Genomic DNA, 24,071 nt, shown 5'->3' with positions numbered 1-24,071 from the left:
GTGGCCTTTGGGATGATTCTGCCGCTGCTGTAGCTATAGAAATAACCTGAATATTCTACTTTGGAAAATATGCTTTATTCATCAAATTATTGAATAAATAAAATAAAAATGGAGTCATCATAGCCACCACTGAGATAATATAGCATCCTTTCTAACCTCAAAGAAGCTGCAAAAAGAAATATGTTTTGATATTATATCATAAACTACAGTAAACATATTCTAAGACATAGCTTGTGCTTTAATTTTCTTTTTTACATTAACATGCCCTTCAGAAAAACAGCTAACTCTCAAATTCTTAATCCTTTTCATTTTATATACATAGGATGTTGGGTTTAGAGTATTTTTTAAACATTTAGTTAAATGTAGTCCTTTTCCCCATCATTTTCCAAATTTATATTTAAATTCATATCACTGTACCAATAATTCTTCCTATTTTCCCAACTCCCACTAAAGCTTTCAAAGATAAAGTATCACAGCAGCAGACCTGATTGGAAATAAATGAGCTCATAGTTATATCTGTTATTGCTTTCATTCCTCCTTCAGCTGCCAGAATGCTCTACAAATGGCCAATGATAACCTGCCTAGCAGGCTTGCCTCAGTGCAGGCAGCACATAAACCCCTACTGATCTAACTAGTAACCTGGACCTTTGAATTCAGGACTCATTAGAGAAGGGGATAAAGTCACAAACCAAACTGCTATATACTTAAATAGTAATGGCATAGCTCATTATTGCAAGATTTTATATATATTTGGGGTCAAATTATCTTCCTCAAAACATAACAATTGCATTTACTAATGCCCTGACATAACCTGGTTAGCCTAAGAGGAGTGTTAGTCTTTCTTCCAAAAACCAGTCTTTCAAAAATGTTTCTGCTATATTTTTTTTCCCCTGAAGGTACCCAGAAGAAGCAGTTTGGAAGGAAGAACGGGTGATTTAAATGAGACCAAGTAAAAGCTAGTTTTCTAGCAGAAGCAATAAATACTGGAGTGTGAATGAAATATTTCCTATATGCTAGAAGCCTATCTACAGCATCAAGTAGGATTCTGGCATTTTAAGGAAATAATTGCCCTCTTGCTCATTTACCGTAGAAACCTGCTGTCTGCAGTCTCCCTTCGACAGCAGGCTTACCGTAATATACAGGAAATGTCAGCCTTGCCCTGGAAAATACAAATCCCAAAGTGAGGAAAGGAATGAGGAGATTTGCATAATTTTCTGTACCACCACTACATCTGGCACTTGTCCCACAGGTACTAAAAAATGATGAATAAGAAACAACGTAGTGAATAAAGAATGAACATCTAAGGGCAACCACAATATCGAAAGCCTTATATATTTTTGTTTCCTCTTGAAGGAACGGGTCCACAAAATTTACTGCTTTTTGCTTTGTTTTTACAGACAACAAAGTAAAAGAAAAGCATTAAGGAAAATAGAAGTGAGGAGAAAAACAACAAGATACAAATTACCAACTGCAACTCCTTAAAAGACTAGCTGGGAAAAAATCACACAAAAGATTCCCAACCTGGGGAAGGAATGAAGGACACTATTACACTCCATTCTTCCATTGAAAATGAAAAGAAAACATTTCCATTGTTGGAGACATCCACATCTCCTTTTAAAAAGGAAGCCAAATTATGATTCCTGGGTTTGCTGGGTAAACACCAGCAAAGCTAGCTCTGCATCTCAGAAGAAATTTTCTAGGAGATCTGCTTATTTTGAAATTTTGAAAGTTTTTAATTGAGGACTTAAAATTTAAACATAGTCAGTTTCCAAACGATCAAGTTCATTGCCTTTTGAGCTCTGCCTTGAGACAGTGACAATCATGCACTCTTCATTTTCTATTCCTCATGTTTGGCAGCTTCACTTGTGTGGAACCCATAGCCCCCTTTTATCTATTAAAAATGTATCTATTAAACTTTTTTTCAGTTGAAGTCATCTGGCTTTTTCTGAGTTTAAATAATTATTGAATGGTTACTTATCTCCTCCTTGAAAACATTTCCATCCTCTTCAAAATCATGGCAAATTATGTTAACAATTTAGGAAATCAAGTCAGGTCAACTGAATATTTATGAAGCATTCATCCAGGGCAGGACATTCAATACTTCAAATGGATCTGTGATCTCATCAATGTGGATTTCCCTCCTACTATGCAAACTGTAACCTATTCAACAAATACCCATCTGGTATAGCTATCACTCATGTCCACCAACAGATTCAGCAAAAGACATCCATCAAAACTTCTGAGGGACATCTTTATATTATACTGACTTTTTCAGTATAAATGAAGTAAATATTCCAGCAGTGCAGTAGCTTTCCTCATTTTTACTATGGGCTAGTCTTTCGTTTCAGTCATACATTTTTCTGAAGTCATCTTTATAACACTTTCTGCATAATGCCTAATTCATAACATATTGTAGTCTGATCATGCTCACCATGCACCTCTACTGCTTTTTCAACTTTAGTTCCTTGGTGATTGTAGTATTCTATGACTAAGAGTCATACATTATGTTAGGGAAAAATTGGGTCGCTAAAATATAATACAATTGCCCCAAAACAATCCTGTCTACTTTCTCCTGTTTAATTATGGTACCAGTTCATGATGTCTCTCTATGTCTATATCTATTTCTATGTCTATCTATATATCAATACCTATACCTATATCTAGGGCAACTGGGTGGCACAGTGAATAGAGCACCAGGCCTGGAGTCAGGAAGACCTGAGCCCAAATCCAGACTCAGACACTTTCCAGTTGTATGACCCTGGGCAAGTCACTTAACCCTTTTTTGCCTCAGTTCTCAATCTATAAAATGAGCTGGAGAAGGACATGGCAAGTTACTCCATTATCTCTGCCAAGAAAACCCCAAAATGAGTCATGAAAGGTTGGACATGACTAAAAAAATGACTAAACAACAACAAACAAAATACTTTTGTCTATTAATGTACATTTATATCTCTATATCTATAGATATGCATTAATCTCTATCCATAGATTAATCTATTTCTTTAGATCTATCTATATCTCAAAAGAGCTGTGAATTTAGATATATATATAGATAATTTTCTTTCTCTTATCTGTTTGCACAAGATTATAAATTATCCATCTAGCCGCATATTATAATCTAGACAAGTATTCATCATCCAATTGGCTTTGTTAATCCAAACTCTTTTTTATGACCATGGATCTCACATAGGCAACTATGTAATATTCTAGGGCTTTAAGCAATAAATCCAATATAATAAAAAAATAAGAAGAAAAAGCATTGCCAGAGAGGGTTCTCACAAAATATTGGAAATCTTACTTTAACTTGGACTTTACACTAGACCTCTTCCATAACAGTAGAAAGTGTCTTTGGTGAGGGTTCATCTTCCAGTTTTATTATTGGTTTAATATTAACAATCAGAGCTTCCGAGAACAAAGTTACTTATATTGCTACATATCTTTGACCGAGCAATATCACTATAAGACTTATGTTCCAAAGATATCAGAGAGAGGAAATAGCCATATGTATAAAATAATTATAGCAGTTCTTTTTGTGGTGGTAAAGAACTTGAAACTAAGAGAATTCCTGTCAATTGGGGAATGACTAAACATCTTTCAAGGAATCATATATAAGTTTGACATCTTCATGGGAAATATCTTATTGAAGAAAAGCCCATAGGTGGGATTTTACTCTATAAAATCCAATGCCTTTTTATAGTCAACAAAAAGTACACATAATAAGATTTTGTATTTTTTATGCTTTTCAGTCAATTGTGCTGTAGTAAAGATGTGGTCTGCTGTGGAATATCACCTATGAAAGCCTGCTTATCTCCTTCTGATACTCCACTCAAGAATGTAATTGATAGAGTGTAGATTATCATCTTACAAATTTTTTTTTGTGAATGGAAAAGTAATCATAGTTATTGATGTTTTTTGGTTGCCTTTTAAAGTAATAGTGTCAGAGATTTTCCTATACCTTTGGCATTATTTAATACATCTTAAGCACAGATTTCACAATATTCTCAAAATTGTTTTAAGAACCTTCTCTCTGTATACTTCTTCTTGTCTAGCTGCTTTTCCCATCTTTATTTTCTTCAGGACCATATCACTTCTTCAGGTAGCATACGGGGTACTAATTTTAAAGTTTATATGTGTAATTCCACTGTCCTTGAAGGGCAAGACACTACATGTCTTTAATGTTCCATGCATGTTTTAAACTCATAATTATAATAATACAGTCACTGTGTTTCCTACTATGCAGGCTACTATGCAGAATTGATAAAGGAGGAGAATTCTACTTTTATTTTGCAATATTGATGACTTCTCTTTTAAGAGATATCAGCCATAGGGCTGAGAGGTAATCTCTGTGACAAGTCAAAAATCTGAACTAAAATGATGAGTTTAGGGAAAAAATAAATAAAGCCCTTGTAGTCCCTAGTGAATGACACTTTCCAGGTAATTTCTGAAATGGTCCCTGGTTCTATTAAATGAAATTCTCTGCTTGCAGAAATAAAAAGGTTGATTTTCTGTTCAATGGGAATTGATAATCATAAAGGTCAGAGAAAGATCATTCACATAGCTTTACTTTTGTTCAGTTCACTTTGCATAAAATAACAGCTTTAAAAGAAATGCTACCTTGACAGTGAAACGTTTTTTCTTGGGTGGATTCCAAATGGTACCAGTTGAATGAATGAAGGCCCGCAGAGGTGTTAAAGATGTCACCAATACATATGCTTTAATGATCACAGACAAATCTTTGGCTTTAAAAGGCTGCTTATGTGTCATCACAGGGGCTGGTGTTTGATTCCTGAAAAGCAAAAATAATAAATTCCTGATTAGTAGAGGCTGATTAGCAATTTGTAAATTGATTTAGGCTCTTAACTGCCTTCTACCTTTCAAGTGGAGTCTAACTTTTACCAACGTTTGTACTTGTTAGCACCACCACCAGAGGGTATACAGTGAGAGATAGAAGAGACAAACTTTCCTCAGTTTTTCTACAGATGATAAATTTGATAAAAATGATGTGTGTGAGCTAAAATAAGGTTTGAGGAATATCTTTACATTTCAATTATACATACTATACACAGCGGCTTATAGAACTGTGCATACAATTTGACCCAGCAATGTAACTATTAGGTCTGTATCCCAAAGAGATAAAAGAAACAGAAGAAGGACCTACATACACCAATTTTTAATTTAATTTAATTTTTTCTCAATTACATGTAAACAAAAAGTTTTAATATTCATTTAAAAATTTTTTTAGTTCTAAATTCTCTCCCTTCCTTTCTCCCTTGTCCTCTCTTTGACAAGCCAAAGAATTTGAAAGAGTGACTATATTCTTTTTGTGGTGGCAAAGAATTGGAAATTGAGGGGATGCCCATCAATTGGGCAATGGCTGAACAAACTGTGGTATGCGATTGTGATGGAATGCTATTGTGATGGAATGCTATTGTGCTATAAGAAATGACAAGCAGGACAGTTTCAGAAAAACGTGGGAAGACTTACACGAACTAATACAGAGTGAAATGAGCAGAACCAGAACATTATATGCAGTAATAGCAATATCATAATGATGATCAACTATGAAACACTTATCTATTCTAATCAATATCCAAGACAACTCCGAAGGACTCGGGATAAAAAATGTTATCCACCTCCAGAGAGAGAACTGATGAACTCTGAGTGCAGAGTGAAGCATGTTGTTTTTCACTTCCTTTATTTTTCTTGCTTTTTTTTTTTTGCAACATGTCTAATATGGAAATATGTTTTACATGACCTAACATGAAGAATGGTATCATATTATTTGCCTTCTCAATTGGTGGGAAAGGGGCTGGAGGGAGGGAGAGAATGTGGAACTCAAAATTTTTAAAATGAATGTTAAAAATAAATAAATGAAACTTTTTTTTTAAAGTTCAATTATCTACTCAAACCATAAAACCAGGGTTTGATTTACATATCACATAACAGGTGAGGCATACTTCCAAGCCATTTGGTATGCCTTCTAGGCAAATAATTCTTATCCTCTCCTTATTTACATATATGTGTATTATGTATATGTATGCATATTCTCTCACAAAGATTTTCTTCCTTTGTCTCTGGCCCTCTGTCTCTGGCCCTCTGTCTCTCTCTGGCTCCCTCAGGTCACCAAGAAATTTCCAGGCTACCCTCTAGATAAATCCATCAGTAGAAACATCCAACATCCCAAGGCAATTAAGTTGGCTCAATGCATATAATATTAAGAAAATTTGATTTTCCCTGTCAGAAGAAAATAGCATACAAGTTTAATGGCATTTGAGAAAAAAGAATTATACAGTCCTCACAATCTAGGTTCTCAAAAGATGTCCAAATCCAATAAACTACTTTTTCTTTACTTATACTGTTTATTTTTAAAAAATGCAACTGTCTACTGTCCTCATTTCAAAATGAACATTTTAAAGTCTAGAACAGAGTACTGTTCTAGTCCTATAAGTACACAGCTGCTTAGGGAATACAAGTTAGTTCTGGAATGGTGCTTAATGATGATAAAAAAAAAAAGAGGGGGTAAGGGTTTCTAAGTCTTGGACAAGAATTTGAGTCTTTTTTTTTTTTTTAACTCTAGAGAGAACTGCAAGTTGCTATCTTTTCTTGTAGTGTTTAAAGGGTTGTTTTTCTATGACAAGCTTTGAAAACTATAAAGTTTGATATCTTTATCAGCTGGCATTATCACTATCACCATGGTATCTATCTTATATGTCACTGCTTGGCTTAGACAAAGGTAACTGCACATGTCATTTGATTATATAATCAGAGGGTTTTTTTAAATATAGTTTTCAAATGTAGTTTGAAATTTTTTAACTCAGCTTCCTTAAAGGTATCTTACTGATCAGAAGCCCTGTCGACCTCAAAGCTTACCCTATGATAGGTGAACTTCAAAGGAAAACCAAAGATAGCATCTTCTTACAAGTACTCAACAATTGAAAAGTTTAAGGAATGAAATAAATTCACACCAAGCAAGTCAACTCTCCAAATCCACTATGTGTTTTCCTCCTTATATATTCCCTCTGTTTAGGGGTTTCCACATATATTTTCCTCCTTATGTATTCCAACTCCTTACGGGTTGGGCCCAAAAATTCAGGATGATGAACTTACAGCTGACGAGGCCAGTTCCATAAGGGCCTTAGAGGTACAGGGTGTTTCCCATGAGACTTCTCTGTCATTGAAGGATGGTTTGAAGTGCTCAGTTTTACCTGTGTGTGCTCATTCAGACATACAGAAGGGACAACAGGAAGATTCAACTCTGAAAAGATTCAAAGAAGCAAAAGACAATTATCCTACTGTTTCCCTCAGGAGCTGCTCCCTCCACACCCCCACCCCTGCGTGAAGAGAAGCTATGTCACCCTTTACAGAAAAACAATGAAATACATATTCATATTTGCAACTCCATCTGAAGCACTTGATCAACCAACAGTAATTTAGAACTGATAATGCACCAGGCACTATGCAATGTGCTGGGGACACCAAGACAAAGGTGAAACAGTCCTTACCCTCAAGGAAGTTACAGTCTAGCCAACAGTTTACTGGAAGTGGAACATATTCCAGGTAGGCTTACATGTTGTTGTTCAGTTGTTTTCAGTTATGTCTGACTCTCCATGACCCCACTTGGGGTTTTCTAGGGAAAGATACTGGAGTGGTTTGACATTTCCTTCTCCAGCTCATCTTACAGGTAAGGAAACTGAGGCAAACAGAGTTAAGTGACTTGCCCCAGGTGACACAGCTATTAAGCGTCTGAGGCCAGACTTGAACTCAGAAAGATGAGTCTTCCTGACTCCAAACTTAGCATTCTAACCACTATGCCATCTAGCTGCCCATAACAATACATAATACACAATGAGGATGTGGGGGGGAACCTTGATTTTACAATACAATAAAATAAGCAATTAAATATTTGTAATAATTGATCAATCAAATCTGACCTCAGATACTTACTAGGTGCCAGTGACTCTGGAGATATGAATGAAATTACAAATCAAAAACAAAAATAGCTTCTTCCCTCGAGGAGCGTACATTCTGTATAACATGGGCCAAATCATTTCTCATTTCTAGGGCTGTTGGAGGACTGGATAAAATGGTCTCTAAAGTTCCAATCAGCTCTAACATTCTCTGACTCTAAATAACTTGTTTCCTATACCAGTATTCTGAAATGCTGATTGGTCCTGGTAATGTTGAAACATGATGTTATTATTATTTTCTTTAACCCAACAGTTTTATTGAACTCTCAAAACAGAGCAAAGCCCTTAAGTGATTTTCCCTCTTGTACAGTTCTCATTAATGGTGACACAGTCTCACTTAAAACACTTCAGACTCTTAAGTAATAGTCAGGAGGAGTCAAGCTGTTCACAGTATTCCCATATCTCATTATTTAGCACAGTGTGATCCAACTCACAAAGGGTAGCCTATTTTATAAGGTTCCTTTTAAATGAAGAATTGCTATATTCAAATGTGCCAAAATAAAAGAATCCTTCAAATTATACTGTTTGGGGAAGATTACAGATAAGGAGGTATATTAAGTTAGCTTCCTTGCTCAGAAATCACAAGAGACAAAGAATTGAAATGCCCATGTATTCCTTTTATTTTTAGAGCATAGATAGAAATGGGCTAATTGCTTACTAATTAACTGGTGTAATAAAAAAAAAGTTTTAGTAGGAGGGAGATGGATATTCTAAGTAAGCATATAGTCATTTCAATTTAAACTTGTTCAATTTAGCTGATCAAGGTGGTTCAAGATTTTTTTTTTTATCAAATCCATGAATGTATGCCATCATAGTGTGAGAACTTTCTCCATCAAATGGTAACCCATCTATGACTCAATAGAAAAGTTTAAGGAAATTGCTCTGAGTCACACAGTAAGTTCCAAAAGCAGAATTTTAACCCAGGTCTTTCTGACTCCAAGTCCAGGGATCTTATCAACTGTGTTGCAAAGCACCTAATGAAAAATTAATCAATCAATCAACATTTATTAAGCACATACTGCCGAAGCACTTAAGGATACAAAAAGAAGCAAAAGACAATTCCTTCCCTCAAGGAGCTGACAAACTAATGGGGGAGACAACATGCAAAGAAATATGTACAGGATAGAGAGGAAATAACAGAGGGAAGGCATTAGAATTAAAAGGGGCTAGGCAAGGTTTCCAGTAAAAGACAAGATTTTAGTTGGGTCTTAAAGAAAGTGAGGTAGGTCAGTAGGCAGAGAGGAAGAGGGAAAGCATTGTAGGCATGGGGGACAGTCAGAGAAAATGCCCAAATTGAGAGATAGACTAATTTATTGGTGAAATAGCCAGCCCAGTGTCACTGAATTTAAGAATATGTAGTGGGAAGAAAGGTGTAAGAAGACTGGAAGGGTAGGAGGGGGTTAGGGTATGAAGGGCTTTGAATGCCAGACATAGTATTTTGTATTTGCTTCTGGAAGGTAAAAGGAGGTCCCTGGAGTTTATTGATTAGGCAGGGGTGTGAGTGTGGTGGAGTGGGTATGGGAGGTAGGTGTGGCTGACAGGATCAGACCTATGCTTTAGGAAAAGAATTTTGGTGGCTGAATGGAGGATGGATTGGAGTGGAGAGACACTTGATACAGGGAGACCCACAAGCAGGCATTTGAAATAATCCAGGTCTAAGCAGATGAAGACTTGTGCTGGAGTGGTGGCAATGTCAAAGGAGAGAAGTTGCAAAGGAGATGTAGACATGGCTTGACAACAGAGTGAGAGATAGTGAGGAACTGATTTTAAGTTCCACTTTGGACATATTGAATTTAAGATGTCTACTGTATAGAGTAAACTAGATTTGGAGTCAGAAGACCTGTGTCTGGACAAGTAACTTAATCTCATTGTACCTCAGTTTCTTCATCTATAAAATGGGGAGAATAATAGCACCTACTTCATAGGGTTGTTATTAGAATCAAATGAGATAATATGTGTAAAATTCTTTGAAAAACTAAAAGTTCTATATAAATGTCAGCTATTATTATTATTTATTTTATATGACTAAATTATTTGATACCAATTTGCTATACAGATACATAAGCAATAGCAGACCACTTTAAATTGGTTCTAGGAATTTATATCAGCCATATATTTATTGCCTTCTAATTAAAGCTTAAACTATTAAAATTATAAGATTCACTGATGAATAACAGGTAATAGCTACTAAAGCTAACCAAGCAATGAGGTGTTGACTAGATTACAGCTCGTCATCAAGACAGACTATAACTGGAAAGCTGAATGTGTAGAAGTCACATACATTGGCCTTGGAATAAATTTCATAAATATTTATTTAACAGCGAATGAACTTAGATGAACTGTTTCACCAAATCAATGTCTCAATGGATTTAAGGGAGCAAACTGAGAATATATGACCAAAGAATAATTTTACTTACTTTCCTCTCATCAATAGATCAATCAATCACAAGCATTTATTAAGTACCATGCTAAGTACTATGCCAGGCACTGTGAAAAGTTCAATTAGATTGTATGACTATTATTATATTTCCAATACAGATAAATTGTTAAGATCATGTTTAGAACACCAGAAAATGTTTTTTTAAATACTCTTTAAAATAGCACTACAGATTCTAGACTTCCTATTATTTAATTGTAAAACTGAGAGGAATCTTAAAACAGCCTTTCTTTCATCTCTACCCTATTATGCTAAGATCTTGGAGTTACAACTAGAACGGAGTTAAGAAGACCTGGGTTCAAATCCTATCTTTGGCAGCGAGTAGTGGTGTGTAAATTCTGGACTTATTTCACATACCAGCCTTTCCTTAACTAGTGTGTCTTTTTAATTAATGTTTGTCCTGTCTGTAGTGGCTGGGGCCACAATCTAGAAAACATGGAAAATATGATTTCTTTTGAATGAATACTGACAGAATTCCATTATTCATTCCTACTAAACTGCTAGCTATTATTTTATTTGTCCCATATTCCTTTTATACATCTGGTAATTGATAGGCTGTTCCCAAAACAGTAAGTGCATGTGTTGAAAGACCTGAGTCTAACTTAAAATAAAACTGAGTATTTCTACTAGATAAATGCCTTTAAACACACTATTCTTTTTTCAACCACTCTCTGGAGTTTTAGCAAGGCAATTTAAACCCTCTTCACTTTAGCTAAACCTCTGCTGTTCTACATAGGGGTCTATACCAAAGCTAAGTTTCTATAAAATTCATTAAAGGACTGAGAAAGTTCGGGGGTGTATTTCAATGTTTCTTTTGCTCATAAAGAAATCTACTTTTGGATGCCAAATATACACAGCACAAAATCAAGCACAGCCAATAATTGACCTATAGGATCAAGTTATAGATATGTAGCCTAAAGATAATTTAAGGCCCACTCTTGGACTTCAATCCTTCAATGTAATTCATTACTAGTTCTCCATTGCTCCTTTCTAATGATATTATATACTGTGACTGCAAGCTCTGGTGTGCTAAAGATCCTCTTCACCCTGGGACTGTGATTTGGTATTACAACCTGGATTCACATATGGGCAATGCAACACAGTCCTACACCCGGTGCCAACAAAGTGAACCATGTAATCTCCCTCTGACCAGTTGTTTAATCCCCACTGTCTGTGGGCTGAGAGCTCTGGAAGCTGCTGCCACCAATTCAGTTGTCCCCAAGGCCTGCTGATGGCTTGCCAGGGTGTTGCCTGTGCTGCACTGCACTCCATCTGGAGCAACAGACCTTTCATTCCAACCTTCTAAATTGTCTTGGGCTGCAAAGTTGTTTCAACCTGTCCTTTTGTGGATTCTGCCACTCCATGATTCATTTTGAGACATTATTTAAAGTTGTTTGGAGAGGAATTTGGGAGAGCTCAGGTGAGTCCCTACCTTTTCTCTGCCATCTTGGCTCTACCCTCCAAGTAAAAATTATTTTCTCAAACTCTGATGGTATTATCTGATGGTATTATCATATGATTATGGCAGTAGTTTTTTTCCCCTCCTTGTGAATTTTTTTTCCCTTAAATGTGCATTAAGCTACCAAAGTAAATATAGCACAGCTTTATTTTAGGAAAATAATTTACAAACTTTAAATACCTATAGGAATGCTGGTTATTAATATTTTCGGAGAGGAGCATTTTGGTCATGACAGGTTTTAATGCATTGCAAACAAAGATTTATAAATAATCTCTGTAAAACATATCAAAGACATTTTTGACTCATGGGTAAATTTGATTTAAGTGAGACAGAGTTACACAAAATTGTCAGCCTCACTCTCTCTTTCAGTCATCAGAGTCTAATGACAAGACAAAAGTCAAGACGACTGCCAATGACTCTGGGTGCAGTAGATGACCTTGGCATCTTTGGCATCTGACCAAGCTCTAAGAACTCCACAGCACCTGCTTCTGCCTCCTTTGTGGCCCATTGAAACAAAGTATTCACATCCGTCTATTCTGCTGGGAGGAAATCTTCATACTTGGGGTAGACCACCCCTAACTCACGGATGGGTTTGAGGCCTATAACTTACCCTCAACCTGGTTTAGCCCATCTGCTAAAATGGTTTTACCAGGGTATGTCTACTGTACATCCTATAGCTGATTGTTGTTGTTATTGTTGTTGTTGTTGTTCTTCTTCTTCTTCTTTCTCTTCCTCTTCTTCTTTTTCCTCCTCTTCCTCTTCTTCTTCTTCTTCTTCTCCTTCTTCTTCTTCTTCTTTTACTACTACTACTACTACTACTACTACTACTACTACTACTACTACTACCACTACCACTACTACTACTACTCTGACATTAGAACAAAAAAGAAGATGGATTGTCATATGGCAAATGAAGGGACAATCAAAGGACATGTTCCCTCAGTACCTTCATGACAAAGGCCTCCAGCACATGGGTGAACTCTTCCCTCCTTCTTCTTTGGAAAACTTATGGAAGGACATGAACAAGAGTTAAAGGGGTTGGGTAGGCATGGATGGATTCTGATCTACATCAACAGAACAGCCATATTGAGGGGATCTCATATCCATTTGAGTGTTAGAATTATTAACAACAAACATTTTATCATTGATTTGAGAAGAAAAGTTAATGAACAAATTATAGGCTTTCTGCATCATAGTGAGAGATGCATTTATACAATACCAAACAGATGGGACCGTGGTTTGATGAGAAAGAACCATAGCAATAGCTACACTATGGATAGGTGTTTTTGAAAGGGTTTTCACTGTGTACAGAATTGATCAAACAACACAGAAACTATTCTATATGCCTGGCACACAATACTCTCCCTCTTCTGTGTTCAATTGAAGCATCAAAGAGAAATAATTCCAATTGAAACAATTTCCCCTATAGACTTACTTGTGTTTTGACCATTACAACATAAGGCCCCTGAGCTCGACTCATTTTCCTAGGTAATAAAAACTGTGTCTAGACTACTGCTACAATTTTCCTGGCCTGTGATTTCATTGTAATGAGAAAACAACATAAAAGATTGTTTTATTACTTTATGGCAGCTTAATTTTCCTTTGATGTTTTCTTCTATGAATTTTTCAGCAAAAAAAAATACAAAAATGCTTTACTATTTAAGCATGACCAAAGATGAATCATTTGGCATAAATTAATAAGTATCATTAATAATAATTTTGAAATACAACCTCTGACAAATATCAATATGTACATTCTACAAATATAATAATGGAGTAGGTCCACAAGCTTTGGAAACAAGTTAATAAGTTTATTAATACTAAAAAACTTTTTGTTTAATGAAAACTTTGCAAGTAAGTCAGAAATTAGTATGGCCATCACTCACTTTATAATAACTATTAAGTGCTCTAATAGGAACTATACAATAATTTTCTAAAAATTTTTTGAGTGTTCAGTATTCAATCCCTACTGAATATGGTTCAGAAATTTTCCCAGATCATATAAACTCAGGCATTAGCATATTACATTAAGACAGGGTCAGCTTACTTAAATTTCTTCTTCAATTTTAACTGTATACCACAACATTCTATTTTTATCCTAAGCTATATTGCTGTCATGCTTTGGTTTTGTTTGTGATGAAATGCTATGTTTGCTCATCTAAGTATATCTTTTTAATCCTTAGGACTTTTAAAATGTCAGGTAACCAAGACCAAAATAAAAATCAATCACCTGCAATGTGTGGGGTCAAAACTAGTAGTGGCTGAATTAATTCAAATAAAACGTGAACAAAACTAAGTATCCATACACCAGTAATATATGAAAAACACAAACATTAGAATCTGAACACCAGCTAACAAGGTCTTTAGGAAAGGTTGAGCAAGAAGACTGGTGTCATTTTAAATGGTTTTCAGGTTCTTTCCCTGACTAGAAGCATAAATAGTCATGATGAAGAAGGAAGATAAAAACTAGCAGCAAGTTATAGTCTAAGGGCCTACACTTTGGACATAAGGAGTATGGAGATAAGGGGCTTCATGAGCAAAATAGAACCAACTGAGAAGACCCAGCTATAGCTGAGTCATGTTTTAAGGAAAATGTCAGCTCATTTCAATATTAATTAGCTAATATTAATAGTCAGTTAATTTTTTTTAGGTATTTTGTTTTCATTTTTTTAAGATTATATTCTTAATTTATTTATTTTAGTTTTCAACATTCTCTTCCACAAGATGAGTTCCAAATTTTCTCCCCATCTCGCCCCTCCCCCCACCCTAAGACGACATGCATTCTGAATACCCCTTCCCCTAATCTGCTCTCCCTTCTATCACCCTACCCTTTTCTTATCCCCTTCCCTTTCCATTTTCCTGTAGGGCAGAATAGATTTCTATACTCCATTGCCTGTATATCTTATTTCCCAGTTGCATATAAAAACAATTTTTAACATTTGTTTTTAAAACTTTGGGTTCCAAATTCTCTCCCTTCCTCCCCACCCACCCCCATTGAGAAGGCAAGCAACTCAACACAGTGTTGAGTAGTCATGAAAAACACTTCCATAGTAGTCATGTTGTGAAAAACTAACTATATTTCCCTTCATCCTATCCCACTCCCCATTTATTCTATTCTCTCTTTTGACCCTGTCCCTCCTCAGAAGTGTTTGCTTCTGATTATCCCCTCCCCCAATCTGCCCTCCTTTCTATCATCCCTCTACTCTCTTATCCCCTTCCTCCCTATTTTCCTGTAGGGTAAGATAGATTTTCATACCCAATTGAGTGTGTATGTTATTCCCTCCTTATGCCAAGTCCAATGAGGATAAGATTTACTCATTCCCTCTTACCTTCCCCCACTTCCCCTCCACTGTAAAAGCTTTTTTTCTTATCTGTTTTGTGTGAGATAATTTACCCCATTCTACCTCGTCAGTTACTTTTGAGCTAATATATATTATGAAGAATAAAATAGATTTGTTCATTAACTAGGGTTAGAGAGATATCACCTTCAATCTTCTAGGACTACTAATGCCTATTTGTATTTAAGTGAGTTAATTTGGCAATAAAAATTATATAAGATTTCTGGACAAGGAATCAGAAAGATCTGAGTCCAACTCCTACCTCAGGTACTTCCTACATAGTAAATCATTTAACCAGTGTCTGCCTAAGTTTCCTCTTCTATAAAATGGGGATAATAATTGTATCTCTCAGAGTTCTGCTTCTGGGAGCCAAAATGGCAGAGTAAAAAGTAAGTTGCTCTCACCCTCCCTTGTTAACCTCTGAAAACCCAGAAAATATCATCCCAGGAAAAATCCTGGAACAGCTGAACCAGCAGAAAGACAGGGTGCAACAGTCCTGTAGCTCAGGAAGCTTGAGGGATTAACAGGAAAGGCCCCTTTTGCCCTGAGGGAGGGGGAGCAGTACAGAACAGGAGGCTTCCCAGCAAGCTAGTAGAAGCCTCATCTCCGCATACCAGGGGGAGATCCTGAACCCCAGGGTGGTGAAGCAGGCAAGTAACAACACCAGGACTCCAAGGGCCTCAGTACAAGCAGGGAAACTGGCTCAGAAAACCACATGCCAAGGTGTTCTCTGGCAGCCATGTCTCCCTGTGTCTCAGCAAAATTCTGAGAAGCACATATCCAAGAGGGAAAGCTCCACATCCTGCAGCAGCAAAACATCCATCTGCAAGGAGCCAAAGAAAGGAGAAAAAGGCCTGGGTGAGCAGGCATCCTCTAGGGGCCAGACTCCCCACCTCTACCTCTAGAGCTCCAGTGTTGCTGATTCCAGTCCAACACCAGGTAAGCTGCCAGAACCCTACAGCCTCCAACTGCCAGCATCTGAGGCCCCAGCACACAAAGCCAGTAACCAGGCCTCAGGTTCCCAGCACAAGAAGCTTGGGTCAGTGCCCCCTGCTCCCCAGTAGAAGAAGTCACATTTTTTAAAGGCCAGGAAATAAGCAAAATGAGCAAAAAGAAACACACAATGACCATAGATTCTTATTGTGGGGACAGTGAAGATCAAGGCAGAAATTCTAAAGAGGATAACATTGTCAACAAACTCACATCCGAAACCTCAAAAGGGAATATGAACTGGTCTGAAGCCAGAAAAGCCTTCTTGGAAGAGCCCAAGAAGGATTTTAAAAGTCAAATAAGAGTGGTAGAAGAAAAATTGGGAAAAGAAATGAGAGGTATGCAAGAAAGAGTCAATAGCTTGGAAAAGGAAGGATAAAAATTAATGTAGAAAACAAGTTCCTAAAAAATACAATTGGCCAACTGGAAAAAAAAAGTACACTGAAGAAAACAACTCCTTAAAAGGCAGAATTGGCCAAACAGAAAAGGAGGCACAAAAACTCACTGAGGAGAAAAACTCCTTAAAAAGTAAAATGGGCTGAATGGAAAAGGAGGCAAAAAATCTAATAGAAGAAAACAATTTGTTAAAAATTAGAATTGGGCAAGTGGAAGCTAATGACGCTATCAGAGAGCAAGAATCAGTCAAACAGAAACAAAAGAATGAAAAAAATAGATGAAAACGTAAAATATCTCATTGATAAAACAACTGACCTGGGGGAACTCAACATTCTCCTCTCAGAACTAGATAAATCTAACCACAAAATAAACAAGAAAGAAGTTAAGTAGATCAATAGAATCTTAGAAAAGTTAAATATGATTGTCCTCTGGAGAAAACTGAATGAGGACAGAAAGGAATATACTGTTTTCTCAGCGGTACATGGCACTTACACAAAAATCGACCATGTGCTAGGGCACAAAAACCTCACAATCCAATGCAGAAAGGCAGAAATATTGAACGCATCCTTTTCAGGCCATGAGGCAATATTGTAATAAAGGGCCATGGAAAGAGACTAAAATTATTTGGAAACTAAATAATCTAATCCTAAAGAATGAATGGGTCAAATAACAAATCATAGAAACAATCAATAACTTCATTCAAGAGGATGACAATAATGAGACAACATACCAAAACTTACGGGATGCAGTGAAAGCAGTTCTTAAGAGAAATTTTTATATCTCTAAATTCTTACATGAATAAAATAGAGAAAGAGGAGATCAATGAATTGGGCATGCAACTAAAAAAAAAATCTAGAAAAAGAACAATTTAAAAATCCTCAATTAAATACCAAATTAGAAATACTGAAAACAAAAGAAGAGATGAATAAGATTGAAATAAAGAAAACTATTGAACTGATAAATAAATCTAAGAGGTGGTTTTATGAAAAAAAAAACAACAATAAAATAGATAAACCTTTGGTTAATTTAATTGAAAAAAGAAAGAAGAAAACCAAATTACCAGTATCAAAAATGAAAAGAGTAAATCTACCACCAATGAAGAGGAAATTAAAACAATAATTAGGAACTATTTTGTCCAACTGTGTGCCAATAAACTTGACAATCTTGGTGAAATGAATGAATATTTACAAAAATATAAATTGCCCAGATTAACAGAAGTGGAAGTAAAATACTTAAACAACCCCATCTCAGAAAAAGAAATTGAACAAGCCATCAATGAACTCCCTAGGAAAAAACCTCCAAGGCCAGATGGATTTACAAGCAAATTCTATCAAACATTTAAAGGACAATTAATTCCAAAACTATAAAGACTATTTGAGAAAATAGGAAAAGAAGGAGTCTTACCAAATTCTTTTTATGATACAAATATGGTGCTGATACCTAAACTGGGAAGAGTCAAAACAGAGAAAGAAAATTATAGACCAATTTCCCTAATGAATATAGATGTAAAAATTCTAAATAAAATATTAGCAAATAGATTACAGCAACTTATCACAAGAATAATACACTATGACCAGGTAGGATTTATACCAGGAATGCAGGGCTAGTTCAATATTAGGAAAACTATCAGCATAATTGGTCATATCAACAACAAAACTAACAGAAATCACATAATTGTCTCAATAGATGCAGAAAAAGCTTTTGACAAAATACAAGACCCACTCCTATTAAAAACACTAGAGAGCATAGGAATAAGTAAAGTCTTCCTTAAAATGATAAGTAGCATCTACCTAAAACCTTCAGCAAGCATCATATGTAATGCGGATAAGCTAGAAGCAGTTCCAGTAAGATCAGGGGTGAAACAAGAACGTCCATTATCACCACTGTTGTTCAATATGGTACTGGAAATGTTAGCTTTCGCAATAAGAGAAGAAAAAGAAATTGAAGGTATTAGAATAGACAAAGAAGAAACAAAGTTATCACTCTTTGCAGATGATAAGATGATACACTCAGTGAATCCTAGAGAATCAAGTAAAAAACTACTTGAAATAATAAACAACTTTAGCAAAGTTGCAAGCTATAAAATAAACCCATATAAATCATTGGAATTTCTATATAAAAGAGAAATTCCATTTAAAATTACTGAAGACATTATAAAATATTTAGGTGTCTGCCTACCGAAACAAACCCAGGAACTATATGAACACAATTACAAAACACTTTTCACACAAATAAAGTCAGATCTAAATAATTGGAAAAACATCAGTTGCTCATGGGTAGGCCAAGCTAATATAATAAAAATGACAATTCCACCTAAGCTAATTTACTTATTCAGCCCCATAACAATCAAACTACCAAAAATTATTTTATAGAGCTAGAAAAAATAGTAAGATACATTTGGAAGAAAAAAAGGTCCAGAATATCAAGGGAACTAATAAAAAGAAATGCAAGGGAAGGTGGCCTAGCCATACCAGATCTTAAATTATATTATAAAGCAGCAATCATCAAAACTACTTAGTACTAGCTAAGAAATAGAGTGGTGAATCAGTGAAATAGGTTAGGTGTGCAAGACACAGTAGTCAATGACTATAGTAATCTACTATTTGATAAACCCAAAGACCCCAGCTTCTAGAATAAGAACTCACTATTTGACAAAAACTGCTGGCAAAACTGGAAAAAAGTATGACAGAAACCAGGCATAGACCAAAATCTCATACCATATACCAAAATAAAGTCAAAAAGGGTTCATGATTTAGATATAAAGGCTGATACTATAAGCAAACTGGGAGAACAAGTAATAGTTTACCTGTCATACTTATGAAGGACAGAAGAATTTACAACCAAAAAGGAGATAGAAAGCATTATGAAATGCAAAATGGATAATTTTGATGACATTAAATTGAAAAGTTTTTGTACAAACAAAGCCAATGCAACCAAGATTAGGAGGGAAGTAGAAAACTGGGGAAGAATTTTTATAACCAGTGTCTCTGATAACGACCTCATTTCTAAAATATATAGAGAACTAAGACAAATTTATAAGAATACAAGTCATTCCCTAATTGATAAATGGTCAAAGGATATGAACAGGCAGTTCTCAGATGAAGAAATTAAAGCCATCCATAGTCATATGAAAAAATGCTCTAAATCACTATTGATTAGAGAAATGCAAATCAAAACAACTCTGAGGTACATCACACCTATCAGATTGGCTAACATGACAAAACAGGAAAATGATAAATGCTGGAGAAGATGTGGGAAAATTGGAACAGTAATGCATTGTCGGTGGAGTTGTGAAATGATCCAACCATTTTGGAGAGCAATTTGGAACTATGCCCAAAAGGCTATCAAAATGTGCATACCCTTTGACCCAGCAATAACATTTCTCGGACTATATCACAAAAAGATCATAAAAATGTGAGAAGGACCCCCATGTACAAAAATAATTATAGCAGCTCTTTTTGTAATGGCCAAGAATTGGAAATTGAGAGGATGCCCATCAATTGGGGAATGGCTGAACGAGTTGTGGTATATGATGTAATGGAATACTATTGTGCTATAAGAAATGATGAGCAGGGAAACTTCAGAAAAACCTGGAAAGACTTGTATGGACTGATGCCTAGTGAAGTAAGCACAACCAGGAGAATGATGTACCCAGTAACAGTGACGTTGTGTGATGACTAACTTTGATAGACTTAGTCCTTCTCAGCAATTCAAGGATCTAAGACATCTCCAAAAGTCTCATGATGGAATATGTTATCTACATCCAAAGAAAGAACTATGGAGTTTGAATGTAGATTGAAACATACTATTTGCTCTCTTTTTTTAAATTCTATTTTGTTTTGTTTCCTCTTTCTTGTGGTTCTTCCTATTGGTTCTAATTCTTCCTTTCAACATGACTAATGTGAAAATATGTTTAATAGAAATGTATGTATATAGCCTATATCAAATTGTGCTCCATCTTGGGGAGGGAGGTAGGGAGGAAGGAGGAGAAAAATTTAAAACTCAAAAGTTTATGGAAGTGATTGTTGATGATTCAAAATACGTTAATAAAAAAATAATAGTGTCTATCTCACAGGGTTGTTGTGAGGATCAAATGAGATAATAAAGATCTTGTCAAACATTAAAATGTTGTATAAATTCTAATTTTTGTTGTTATTAAAGAAAGAAAATTAGGTCGTTATGGTCAAAGTTAACATTGCTTTAGTAATGTTGATATTTTCTGGAATTGGCCTTTTAGCCACTACATCTATATTATAAATGTCTACAAAAGTATACTTTGTTTTGGTCTAATATATCTTATGCATGCGAATATAGCATAGTTAAGATGGTTCATGAAGGAAAAGTTTCCCAAAGGCATTGTCTACTTTGGCTTGACCACATTAGCACCTTGTTGCTGTCCACATCTCAATTACAGTATTGCCAGACTTGAGCCTCTCATATGGTTCCCATACAGAATCATGGAAGTTCAATGTCACCCTCTGTATATACCACTCCCAGGCACACACAAAGGAAAATAAAAAAGGAAATAAGCCAACCTCAAGAGAAGAATTCATTCAGTAATGAGGGTCTTACAAATGAAGTCATAAACTAAGCAAGTAGGTGAGGGTCAAGGGCAAGTCATGTTCAGTTCCTTAACGAGGATTATTAAATATCTTCAGGAAATAATAAAGGCAGTTGTTGACAGTAAGATATACCATCCTGAAATGCTTCCAATGACTTTAGAATAGTTCAAGACCTTTTGTTAGATTGTGTGTAGGCATTGCCTACAGCTAAAGAACAGTGAGTCCTAAGATTCTGACCCACAGAAACCAAGGTTAGTTCTGAACTATATTGACTGACTACTGAACACTGGCAGATGTCATAAAATAGTTTTATTTAAAATTTCTACTGTGTTTTCACTGTATAAATATCTACCCCACAGAAGAGGACTAAAAGTTGGAGGAAAGACATGAATTTTCTTGAAGTAGAGCAAGTTGAAAATGTAACTAAATAGTACACATGCAATTTCAGAAAGAAAAATGACACCTCAGCCAAAATTACCCACAGCTAATGTGAGTGGTTGTTTTATTCTCCTGCATCATATTCATATACCTATTCAGTTACCTACACTTTTCCCTCTATATAGAACTGATTTTCACAGAGAATGTTTACTTATCATAGCATTTCCAATGGCCTTTGCCTCCAGATCCCCTGATTGCTTTAAGAAGATTCCTTTGAATGCCTTAAATGTGGTCTCTTATTCCCACCCACCCCCACCCTTTGTCTTCACTTGTGCTTAATAAACTGCCTTTTACTGAAAAGAAAAGAAAAAAAAAAGGTTCCTTTGAATCCATCAACTTCAGAAGTTCATTGACTAATTGAGTGTATATTTTTACCTAGGGGTTTTCGAAACTAACACAAGACTACAATTTGGGGTGTTGCTTTTTCCAGTCTCTGCTTTCCTAATAATATAGATTCCACGTAATTAGGGCCTGTTCAATTACAAAGAGCTTAAAGAATTGCTGATTTACCAGATATAAATAGTAACAGATCCTATTAAAAAAATCTGTCCCATAGGAAAATTCCTTTCAATTAAAAACTCAGAGGTACACCTGGAATATTGTTTATATTGTTCGTGACATGAGACACATGTGAATTTACCAGTAAATCACATAACTGGAGGCTCTTAAATGTCACATTGTGGGTAGTAGCTTTGCTTTTTATAGCATGCTGTGAATAAAATTTAAAGTTACCTCCCTTGCTTGACATGAAACTGGCTTCTAAAATTAATTGGCTGTTGATTGACTCACATGGACCTTGTATAAAAAGAGTCAAACAACAGAGATGTTAAGGATATGGGATTACAGGAGGTAAATTAGGTTGTGTTGAGTTTACTTAGCCATGTTCTCTTTTTTTCTTACTCTTATTTTTAGTGACAAAATAAAACTTCAAGGTGATTTCTCCTATTGAGATGGCTGAAAGATAAAACTAAAAAAAAGTTATGGTTTCATATGTACACGACAAACACATTCACATTTCTAAATAATATTTAAAGTAAAATATTTTGAGCCCAATTTTGACACTTTGAGAACTCTTGTGTATTAAATGAAATACCCTGCTTCCCTATTTAAAAAAAAAATCCATTAAATGACATTGGAAATATGACAGATACCAAGAATGCAGCAGCTTTCATATTTTTCGGCTACATGATGCAGTCTAAAGCCCTAACCTGGGGCCACCTGGCACATAATTTGAGCTTGAGTAGCTCTCATCAAGTGCTCACTGGCCAAGCCACCCAGCTTAAAGTCCATACCACTCCCACCCCTGCTCTTTAATAAAAAAAGAGAACAGGTCATCAATGCCAACACCATGGATGCCTTCCTCACTATCATCTTCACTCTCTTCCTATTCAGTCTGTTTCCCTAATTCTTACCCACATCTTCAAGCCTCCTACATGCTAAACAAAAGAGGATAGGGGATAACAGCTGGATCTTGACCTATGATTTTATGGGTATATGGAACTCTCTAGTGAGGAAACATCCCCTCCCAATGGAGGGTTGACACCTCTGCAACTTAAGGGTCTTAAGTAGTTGCCTAGTGCACTAAGATGTTAAGTGATTTCCTCAGGGTCACACAGCCAGTATGTAGTAAGTGGTAGAACTTGAAACTAGGTTTTCCTGGTTCCAAAGCCACTTCTCTATATACTATCTTGGTGGGGGGGAAACCTCTAGGACCTTTTTATAACCCTCTTAGTCCACTCCACTTCATTGCTGAACTTCTAGAAAGGGGAGTCTATACTCACCCCTTCCCCCAATTTCTCATCTACCATTTCCTGTTCAATTTCTTGAGATCTAGCCTTTGACTTCACCACCCTAAAATGTATCTCTCCAAGGTCATTATGAATCGCTAGATGGTTTTTTCCCTCATCCTTTCTTGCAAAACTCTTTTTCCCAAAAAATCTCCCAGTTTCCCTAATTTTGTTTATGACACTGTCATCCTCCATCACCTACACTCAATTATCTTTGACCCTTCTCTTTCCCTCATTCTTCATACCCAATGCCATTGTGAAGTTCCAATTTTTCTCCACATTTCACACATCCATCCTCTTTACTCATAATGCCACAATCCTACTTCAGACACTTCTCACCTCCAGATTTATCTATAATAAAATAGTTTCTTAATTTGTCTACTTGTTTCCAGTCTTTTCTCTCTCCATACTATCCCTAACATTGCTGCCAAAATATTATCTCTAAGGTACAGTCCTGATCACCTCCCTCTTCTGCTAATTTGTCACTAAAACTCTCTGCAATCTGTCCCCAGCGCACCTTTCCCACTATCTTTTCCATTACTTCTCTTTGCACACTGCAAGTTTTAGCTAAACTCTACTACTATTTGTTCTTCAGTTTTGTTCTGTTTTATGTCACATTCATACGCCAATGTATTCCCTTTTTATAACCACCTAATGAAATAATTTTTCTTCAAGGCTCAGCTGAGCTTTCTCCTTG

General features: G+C 35.8%; 1 protein-coding gene across 3 annotated transcripts in view; it reads right to left on the bottom strand.

Annotated features, from left to right (window-relative positions):
- The window catches only part of CPED1 (cadherin like and PC-esterase domain containing 1), a 407,972-nt gene that overhangs the window by 261,193 nt on the left and 122,708 nt on the right, over window positions 1-24,071 (bottom strand). For all 3 annotated transcript variants that reach the window (XR_003568539.1, XM_027855149.1, XM_027855150.1), the window contains exons 6-7: window positions 7,108-7,255; window positions 4,615-4,786 (exon numbers count right to left, since the gene is read on the bottom strand). Coding sequence is in view for 2 of the 3 variants with exons in the window: in XM_027855149.1 (XP_027710950.1) it covers window positions 4,615-4,786; window positions 7,108-7,255 (320 nt within the window). In the remaining variant the exon portion in view is untranslated. The remainder of the gene's footprint in view (window positions 1-4,614; window positions 4,787-7,107; window positions 7,256-24,071) is intronic.

The sequence above is a fragment of the Vombatus ursinus genome, unplaced genomic scaffold, assembly GCF_900497805.2.
Source record: "Vombatus ursinus unplaced genomic scaffold, bare-nosed wombat genome assembly UNPS02010788.1, whole genome shotgun sequence".
NCBI lineage: Eukaryota > Metazoa > Chordata > Mammalia > Diprotodontia > Vombatidae > Vombatus > Vombatus ursinus.
This window is presented reverse-complemented; position numbering and strand designations above follow the sequence as displayed.